This window comes from Mya arenaria, chromosome 8, assembly GCF_026914265.1.
Source record: "Mya arenaria isolate MELC-2E11 chromosome 8, ASM2691426v1".
Lineage (NCBI taxonomy): Eukaryota > Metazoa > Mollusca > Bivalvia > Myida > Myidae > Mya > Mya arenaria.
Genome location: NC_069129.1, coordinates 66,984,064 through 66,994,444, shown reverse-complemented (window position 1 = coordinate 66,994,444; position 10,381 = coordinate 66,984,064). Strand labels below are relative to the sequence as shown.

Genomic DNA, 10,381 nt, shown 5'->3' with positions numbered 1-10,381 from the left:
CTCCTACATCTGGCTTCATTGCCAGATTATGTGCAGATGTTACATTGTGGTGTTTAAAGTTTAATACAAAATCGCTACAACCTGGAAACCGATCAAAGTACTGTAAGTACTGCTGGAAGGTTATTTGTCATTCATTTCATAGGGCCATTTTAATATTGTTTTGAATGTTTCTCTTAATCCATCACGCATAGCTCTGAATAACGTTCTGCAGGGGAATTGGCTGACTTATGGCTGCGATATAATGGGGGGGGGGGGGGGGGTAACAATGTACACAAATTATTATGCATTTTTATTGATAACTTTTAAAAATAATAAAGTATTATTGAATTAATCAACATAATACCAGTAATGTTATCAACACGAACTGGTGATGGCGAACATATCAGATTTCATATTTCTGATCATATTTCCATTAAATTCCACTTGTATTGAACTGATGACACAATAAGCATGGCACTGGTTACGTGCGTGTTTCTCTGTAAATCCAAAACCCCATTACACATGTCAAATTTTTAACATAACAGTTAATTGCTAAAGAAATTACTATCCACTTAATTGCACTTCTCCCGAGGGAAAGGGCACGTGGAATAGATCACACGAGTGTTTCCCGGCCGTCCTTGAGCACGGAACCAATAGAGATGACGCTGATCTTTCGCTGGCGGGTCACAGACTCCGGAGAAAGGCAGCCAGGGTCTTCCACTTCCTGTGTTGGCGAGGGAACACTCTCCTGCCCAGATGATTCTGGTTGCATTTCCGCCCTAGAGTTATTCACCCTGTTTTCTTCTGGGGCACTAGCAACATTAACTATGCCTTTGTCTTGTTTGTCTTTTGAAAATGCCATAGGTATTTCCTCTGGGCCTTTATTCGCACATATTTCTGTTGATGGCGTTTGTGTTATATTTGGTCTTTCCTCTGTTACATTTCCATTCGGCAGAAGTTCTTTGTCTGGGCAATTACGATGTTCCCTTGCCCTGTTAGTATGAGATTTGCCTTTGGTTGATTGCGACTTTTGAGAATATGGCGAGATTGGCCCCACTTTGTCTGAGTCAAGTTTTAGTTTCAACCCTAGCTTATTTTTGACAGGTTTTGCTTTACCGCCTGGTGGTGGTTTTATAGCAATTTTCTTGGAATTGCTTATGTAAACAGATGCTCCAGACTTATGCATGTTAGGTTTATGATTACTTTGCTGTTCAGAAGTTACCTCCACTTTCACATGCTCGTGTTGCTGATTGGTTTCTACAGTTACCGCTTCTTTATTGCCCGTTTCATTTTGATCTTGAAATGTCACAGATTTGGCAACTTTAACTTCGTCTACAGTTTCGATACTGGCACTATTTTCCACGGGTGTGTCATCTTTATCATCAATAATGTCAAAATCCGCGTCTATATCATCATCGTCCACTGAATCAATAATGATCGTGAAACCATTCGCCAGCGAGTGTGCGTACTCGTCTTCCCGTAAACTCTTGCTGAGACAGCTCTTCCGGCCGGAGCCTGGTTCCCGGTTCGTCTGCCTCTGGCTTCTGGCCGAGCCTTGTGTCTGCTTGTTGTGCGTGCAGGACTCGATGTCGCCGAACATGTCGGCGGTGACGCTGGTGTCCTCGCGCGAATAGGGGGTAGGGCAAAGAGACTCGCTGGCGGCAGCACTTCCAGGCAACGAGTAGTTGAAGCCGTCCAGGGTCGGCCGCTCTTCATCGTTTTCATATATCTCCTGGAACTTTACTGAAAAACCATATTGAAACACTAAAACAACACTGAGTTGTGAAAAAAAATTTTTTTTATATATTCACTTTATTTAAAAATCAAATCAACAGAATGTACATGATACCTAATCAAACCATAACCTTGAACTTCTCTTTGTGTATTATATTATGTATTACATCGTACCTAATTCCGGGAAAGATTCTTTGCTGTCTTTTTTGGTATCCGATTGCGAATCATTAGCGTCACCGTTGCCTGCGAATCCTGCAAAGATTAAACGCTTTGCCTTCAACACATCAATGCATGTATTTGTCTTTGATTTTTTCTTAGATTTATTACAATATTGTAAGGGTTAACCTAATTGTCACTTGTTTTAAAAAAGAAATGACATTTTGATAAGAGTTGTTCTTACTTTAAAATAATTTACATCTCTAGTATGTCATTTGGTGACTGCAATATGTTCTTTCTCTCGATACATCGCCAGTGACCCATGCTTTTCATTAGTATACATATTCTGTTCATTATGGACGCAGTAAGCAAATTAAAAACAATAACATTTCACCATATCAGTGCCAAAACATGCCCCCACCCCGCAAAACCACGCCCATACCGACTACCCCGAATCCACCCGCTCGCCTACCTGGTCTATCCTCCTCGCTGTCAATAATGATGCCGCTCCAGTCCTTCGTAGACAGGAAGTCGTCGTAGAAAACCTCCACCTCTTCCCTCGTCTCCGGGGTCGTCCGCTTACCCACCTGTTATTAAAATGCTCCATGACAAAAATGCTTAACGATACATTACGCGACCTACAAAAATATTAGATTGGTAGAACTATTGTTTAATTAGTTAGGATTATTTTTAAGCGTAATTGTCCTTAACGAATGAGTAAAAAAGCATAGAGTTTTTATTGCAAAAGGCTACACTGTTCATTCATAGCTCAACCTGTTCCGTCTGAGAATGCTAAGCTATCTTTGAGACAACGTGGTGTTACAACTCTGGTAGAACTAATACAAAGAGTTACAGCTTTAAGAACACTTGAGGTAAAATCAAGCAACAAGACAACGACTATATGCCGTCTGGTTAGATAGATTATACGTATTTTCCATGGCCGAGAGTGTAAGATAGGTTCATCCCGACCCAAGCGTCGGTAAACCTCGTTTCCGCAAAACACCCTGCGCGAGTGTTAGGCTAAGCCTATCTTACACGAGCGGCTATGGTAGATGCTTTTTCTCCCGTCTCAGTTAAACAAAATTAAGTAAAAATGTATTTTCTTGCTGGAACTCTTTGGTGCGTATGGATATGTTTTAATTCGTGGTTGTCATGCATAATTGTGCAGTGATTCGGATATTGTTAATAGTCAAATCGGTCTTGAAAACGATCTGAGGAGAGTGAAACATTATTTCTTGAAAGGTGCGTGACATTTGAAGCGAGAAATAATTAATTAGCATTCTAAATATTGCCAAAAGACAAGGTTTCTATGATGCTCCAGAACACTGTATTCAACAAGGGAGGTAATTGCAATGTGATGACCATTAAAAAGGAGTTCCTGACGGGTACTTGTTTTATCTTTGCCTGTGGGCAAGATTATAGGTATCTTCCATGGCCGAGAGTGTAAGATAGGTTCATTCCGACCCGAGCGTAGGGTCGGGATGAACCTATCTTATACGAGCGGCTATGTTAGATGCTTTTTCTCCCACCTCAGTTAAACAAAATTAAGTAAAAATTATTTTTTGCTGGAACTCTTTTTTGCTTAGTGAAAATAATTGCGTATGGATATGCGATAGCACGTGGTTGTCATGGATATACGCGCAGTAATCCAGTTAATATTAATAGTCAAATCGGTCTTCTTAAATAGTTCTAAGGAGAATGAAGCAGTATTTCTTGAATGGTGCCTGAAAACTGTTTTATGGTGACATTTGAAGCGATAAATAATTAATTAGCGTTCTAAATATTACCATAAGACAAGATTTCCTTGATGCTACTGACGACAGTCTTCAACAAGGGAGGTAATTACAATGTGGTAAAAGGAGATCCATACGGGCATTTTATCTTCGCCCGTGGGCAAGATAAGAATATCTAGCATGGTTAAATTATTGGATCTACTTATCTGAGGTGGGAGAAAAGAATTTCTAGCATGGTTAAATTTTTGGATCTACTTATCTGAGGTGGGAGAAAAAGATATCCACGTTACATCGTGGATGTTGTTTTGTTGTCACCCCATGTATCTGTTGTTGCGTAAAATAAACGAGTCTCATAAGCAGAGTGTGTTTGCTTATGTTTTTTATAAGGTTGTGTTGAGACGTTATAATATACGCCATAGTTTTTAAATCTCAGCCAATGTTTTGTAACCAATACAATTCTTTACCTAATGATGGATTAAATAGCCATTCAGAGGTTTTTATCGAACGTTTGTGTGAATACAATGATTATTATTTAGGGTCGAATAGAAATTGTTGGTATTTTATCAAATGGAGAAAAACCCTAAGGATATTTATAGTATGTGAGTTCTGCTATTATTGTAACAATAGTGTACAGTCGCTCGGTGCATGCACAGCCATACGAGATACACTGTGTGTTTCATTTCTTTAATGCAGTGTAACCTATACGTACCTCAGGTTTGGGCGAGTGGTGGCGTGTGTTGCCCTTCGAGTCCGCCTTGTGAACCGAGTCGTTGTCTGCTCCGCCCTCTGGGGTTCGTCGCCGGTCGCTTAATTTCCGGACCAGGGTAGACTCCGGGTTCATCACCTATTGATGTTTGGTAACAGGTCGTTTCACACACTCAAATATATACGTGGAACAATAAGGCACTTTTGCGTCTAGTGTATATTTAAATATATACGTGGAACAATAAGGCGCTTTTGCGTCTAGTGTATATTTAAATATATACGTGGAACAATAAGGCACTTTGGCGTCTAGTGTATATTTAAATAAATACGTGGAACAATAAGGCGCTTTGGCGTCTAGTGTATATTTAAATATATACGTGGAACAATAAGGCGCTTTGGCGTCTAGTGTATATTTAAATATATACGTGGAACAATAAGGCACTTTGGCGTCTAGTGTATATTTAAATAAATACGTGGAACAATAAGGCGCTTTGGCGTCTAGTGTATATTTACATTTATTATTTAAACTAGAATTCCTCGGATATGGATGTGTCGACTGTCGTGGGCGCCCAGCATTGTCAGATCAAATATAATACAAAGGAGCAAAAGTTTGTAAAAGAAAAATGAACAAGTTTGTCTGATTATAATGTACAAAGGAAAAGAAAAAGGCATCCGAACGTAAAATGATCATTCTTCTAGTGTTACAGGGGCAAATTCATTTGGCATTCGAACTGGACCTAAACTTTGTTAACACAAACACTGTCACCAAGCTTCAACTTCATTGAATGTTCAGTATTTAGGTTACTATGTGCATACTATATACCGACTACAAATTGATGTAAAGGGGACATAACTATGACCTTTCTATGCGATTAATGTGATGATCGACATTGAAAGAGATATTATGCATGTAAACATTGTCACCAAGTTCTGTCATGTTTTAATAATTGCTACATTGTCTGCTTAAGGCTTTACTGACGTCACCGACGCCAAAAATACCAATTATGTCGATGCTCAGATGTATTTGAAAGCGCAGTTTTCTAAACAATAATTTAAAATGAATGAAATTCATACATTGTTCGGACAAACATAAACCTTTTGACAACATAGCTGCAACTACCTGTAGAACGGTTTTGACCAATTTTGGCGTTTCCGGTTGGGCTCGGATGATGTCGGTTGCGCTGATTTTTGTATTGTCCATTGAACACTGCGACTGGCGCTCGATACGCGCATTCATACGCAATAACTTCCTGAAAAAGGTGACGTTCTATTAGATGTTTGGACGTTTTACCTATAAAAGCGAAAATCATGTTTATCGAGAGCAAAAAAGGAAGGAATAATATAGCATGGGCGTTGAGCAAGATTGAAACCATATATTTGTTCATTTACAGAAATACTTAAAGGATGGCTAATAGATTTAGGGAGTGGGAGTTTCTGCTAAAGTTTATAGATCACTTAATAAAAATCCTTTATATTCTATAGTGAATAGACCGACTTTCATTCAAAATAACACTGATTTCTCGTGTTTCATGACCTCAACACCATCTATGGGAATGAAGTTTCACTTGTGCACTAAACATTTAAAGCTGCACACTCACAGAATTACCGTTTTTACAATTATTTTAATATATTGTCTTGGAGTGAGCAAATATTTGCGTAAATATCAGCAAACCAATGATAAAAGACTGCTGACAAAAGATCAAATCACAGAGTTTCATATTTTCGTAATGGAAAACTAATGTTTCATGGCTAAAACCGTTACTAACGGTTTGAGAAAAATGCATAAAACATCAATTTTTGAACTTACATATTATATAAATCTGCGATCTATTGTTTTTTGTCAGCAGTCTTATATGACTGGTTTCCATGCATTCTCGCATAAATTGGCTCGTTCCAAGATAAAAAAAAAAAAAGTTGTCAAAACGTTCAATTTGTGAGAGAGTGCAGTTTTAACGTCGTTCGGAAAATGTAACGTTTCTTGTAAGTAAATTGGTTGAACGTAACCTCTATAACATGTATTCGATAAAGTTGTGAAATCCCGCGTACAAACGATGTGGTGAAAACGTAAACAATAGCAGTTGATCAAGTAAATCAAGCATGCTTTTTCAAACCAGAAACCATTTAGCTTCAAAGCCTACAAGGACGAAAGTAGCCAATGGTCTAACATGGTAGAATCATGCTTTGATTCACTGTCATATCTTAATAAATAAAAGGAAAACATAAAATTGACGTACAATTGAGTAGTCACTTTCGATTTGATGTCATTTGCCCGTTACATCCGCTAACCCAGTTAACCCAACGCACTTCAGTTATGGTTTCGACTGATGTCTAATATCAAGAAAACTGCAAGATTAGCAACGCTACGTTCTAAAAATGTGATTATAAAGTCAGGTTTATCCTTACTTTGCTCGTTTCTTAAGGAGTTTGTGGGCGTCCGGATAGTCCTTCATGGCGGCCTCGAAGTCCGCCTTGGACAGGATGAAGAGGTTGGTGTAGCCCTTGCAGCGCACGTCCGCTGTCCGCCGGTTACCCTCGGCCGCCATTGCCAACAGGCTGGGAACGTTGAAGAAAGATGAAGTATATTGCTAAGATAGACACGTGACCATCTCACATATTGGCATTACCATCATGATATTCTCATTCATGATATTGGTTAACAATGTTAGAAAGATCAGCATCCAAACAATACGCCAACACTTCGGGCAACATCGTGTCTGGCTTAATCACATCTTGCATTCATATTTGACGGTCTTTAACGAAATGTATCGTATATCCCTGAATACCGAATCAGTTGTGGGTTTTTTTGCTGAGATTGGTCGATTGGTAATAGTTAATACATAGTAGTCACCACACCCACTACCCGTACCCGAGGGAGTAGCGCGGGTTGTATAATCACGAGGGTTTGCTGTGCAGTAACTGTTGTGTGTGACACTAGCAAGGACAACGTTCAGTACGTAGCGTGCGTATAAATACATTTTGTTTCAATTCAACCGCACGCTACTGAGTACATGGTTAACGCTCCACCTACTTGGGTACCGTTCTAATATTGGAGTTTATGCATAGACCAGAACAAGGAAACACTCTCCAATATGGAACAAGCATATGATAACAATTTATGAACAGATCTAAGTGCAAGTACCTTATTTCCCCGAAGACGGATCCCTCCCTCAGAGTGGCGAGTACCAGCGTGTTGTTGGGCCCTCCGACCACCTCCACGATACCCTGGCTCACGATATACATCTCCTTACCGATTTCACCCTGACAATACAAAAATAATTAAGCCCATAATTAAACATAAACTTTGTATTTTTTGGCATTTTCAGCGCGGATTCTTGAGTGTTTGTACTAAAGGGAGGCAAGTCTGCATTACTTGGCGATACGATAAACAAGCAGATATCTTACCACATTTTAGTCTAAAATGTTATAACTGCAGGGTACTCCTCGTCAATGTGCAGTCACCCATAGTCGCTTATGTGTTAATCCGATGTCATTGTTAAGTTTACATTTGTAATTTTATCCCGTCCAAATGTCCAGTTTTATAAGTGTAAAAAACATCACTCCCACCATTTTTTGGTTATGTTTTTTTTTTATTTGGAACTTAAAGTGTTATCAAATTCCCTTTTTTTGATTGCCTACACTTACCTTCCTACAGACGTAATCCCCGGGCAGGTAGAGGATGGGCTGGAGTTTGAGAACAAGGTCATACAGAAGCGTTTTGTCGCAGTCCGAGAATAGTTTCACCTTGCTCAGCGTGTTGAAGTGGACATGGATGGCAAGGTCCTTCCGCAGCTTCATAGGTAGCGCGTCCATCATCTGACGCTCGTCTAGGGAAAAACTGCTTGTAAGTGTATGTGGATGATATGCATATTTGTTAGTTTGTTTATAAGGGAGACAATGTCCCTCGTTAGAAAACATTGTTATTTTATGAGGATTAAATTGTTTCAAGCAATAAAATGCAATGAATTTAAAGTCGAAAATTTTAACCACGGATTGCGCACAATTGATCCCTGCAAAAAAATAAGATTTAAAGTAGTAAGTGTTTGGCTTGTCTGTAATGACCATGGTCTCACCAAGTGCAGCAAAAATTAGCTCCAGCAGCGTTTCTTTGAAATCAATTTATCCCCCCCCCCCCCCCCTAAACGCACATACCCCACATAACTATTAGTTGCCCGGCCTACCTATGACCTTCTGTTGCTGCCAGTTGTATATGAACCACGTGCGCACGCGGTCCTGTGTTTCATGTGGCAGGTTCATGTTCTTCACATACTGCAGCGCCGCGTCCATCCGCTGGGTGTACGTCGTCGTAACCATGTTAGCCGCGTCCACGATGTCACGGATCTGGGTATAACAACAACAAATGCCGGTAACGTTTGTAAAAATCTCCTACGAGCTATATCTGTTCTTCTACTAGACTGCGAAGGGAAATAACCTTTTGGCGAGGCTTGAAAATGGATTTATAAATACATTAAACACAACACAACGAGGCATTGTTGAAATGGTTGTGTACTCAAAGAAAACCTTTTCGAGTGTTTGAAATATGCCATAAAACACTGGCAATACAAATAATGTTATTCATAAACAACATTACCTGTCCGATGAGAAGGGCGAATACAAAGACGCCGGAGCCCCAGTAAATGGTCATAAAGGAGAACTCGAGGGTGTTTGTTGGTTTGGGGTTGTTCCCGATAGAGGTCGCTGTCTTTGTCGCCAGGTAGAAACAACGGATGTACCTACATTAGCCGGAAGTTGGTAATACTTAATTTAGAAGAAATTGAAGATGACTTGTAATAAAAATCAGGACTTCTATATCATGTTATGTAAATAATACAATGGCATAAACTCTCATCGTATAATGTCACGCAGCTAAAACCAACTGAAGGCAGCTCATTTGGAAGCGAGTGGTAGATCTTGGCTTTTATTAATATGTGCACCGTAATGTAAAACATACATAAAATGGGAATAACGTTAATGTTCTAGGTATCTAATTGTAGTTTATGATCATCCAGAATGCGTATTTTATATTCCTATTTATTCATACAGTAAGGTTATACCTACGTATTAATGAAGCACGAAACTGTGTAGCCATTATTGTAGACGTAAGTTTGATCGTATAAACTGAGAAAACAACACTTTCAAATGTCCAAATAGTATTTTATCAGCATGCTATTATAACAATTGAACATACACTTCTTGCAGAAGGGTTGTGTTTAGTGTTTGAATGTGTGTTACAAGTACGGGTTCCCTGTCCGGTCGTTTATCCATCTCTTGGTGCTGTACCCCTCGTGGACGGAGAGTTGTAAGTGTAAGAAATGTCTACATAAACGCTATAGTACTTATTTCCCGTTTAGCCGTTTATCCGTCTGTTCGTGCTGTACCCCTCGTGGACGGACAGTTGTAAATGTTAGAAACGTTTATATAAACACTTAAGTCCTTTTTACCCGTTCGGTCGTAGATATGGGTCTTTTGGCGTTGAACCCCTCGAGGAGAGTTATCAGTAATATCAGTAATTTATGGTTTACCAATATATGGACGTGAAAGTCCTTGTAAATCCTAAGGAGGGATGGTGATAAGAGTTGTGCAAGAATATGAACAATGAAGTCCTATATCAGTCAGAGCTCATCTGGTGGCGTAAACTATTCGTAAACGTAAGTTTAATGCATATTGTTAAATATGTGCACCTTTCCGGTTTCGTCGTGGACCGACCTGTTGGTGTTGAACCGAGAGTTGTAAACATATGTGTCTTACTATGGGCTCATGTTATACGTACGTGCTTCCGTTCCAGACGTAGACCCATCCGTTGGTGTTGAACCGAGAGTTGTAAACGTACGTAACTATATATATATATATATATATATATATATATATTGTAGGCTTATCTCATACGTACGTACTTCCTGCTGTCCAGTCGCTTACCCAGCCATAAATGTAACACCGCGAATTGTGAACGTACGAAGTTATATATGGGATCATCTTATACATACGTGCCTACTTGCCAGTCGTACACCCATCTGTTGATGTTGATACCCTGATAGACGGAGGTTATTAACGTTAATAAAGTATATAAGGGCTCATAA

At 39.4% G+C, this 10,381-nt stretch overlaps 1 protein-coding gene across 4 annotated transcripts in view; it reads right to left on the bottom strand.

The window, feature by feature from the left end:
- Positions 1 to 291: 291 nt before the first annotated feature.
- LOC128242490 (cyclic nucleotide-gated cation channel beta-3-like) overlaps positions 292 to 10,381 on the bottom strand; it is a 53,735-nt gene continuing 43,645 nt past the window's right edge. For all 4 annotated transcript variants that reach the window (XM_052959648.1, XM_052959649.1, XM_052959651.1 and 1 more), the window contains 10 exons: positions 8,896 to 9,037; positions 8,486 to 8,645; positions 7,950 to 8,131; positions 7,447 to 7,565; positions 6,711 to 6,860; positions 5,428 to 5,557; positions 4,312 to 4,446; positions 2,342 to 2,456; positions 1,888 to 1,965; positions 292 to 1,722 (listed from right to left, as the gene is read on the bottom strand). In XM_052959648.1, the coding sequence (XP_052815608.1) occupies positions 593 to 1,722; positions 1,888 to 1,965; positions 2,342 to 2,456; positions 4,312 to 4,446; positions 5,428 to 5,557; positions 6,711 to 6,860; positions 7,447 to 7,565; positions 7,950 to 8,131; positions 8,486 to 8,645; positions 8,896 to 9,037 (2,341 nt within the window). In that variant the 3' untranslated portion in view covers positions 292 to 592. The remainder of the gene's footprint in view (positions 1,723 to 1,887; positions 1,966 to 2,341; positions 2,457 to 4,311; positions 4,447 to 5,427; positions 5,558 to 6,710; positions 6,861 to 7,446; positions 7,566 to 7,949; positions 8,132 to 8,485; positions 8,646 to 8,895; positions 9,038 to 10,381) is intronic.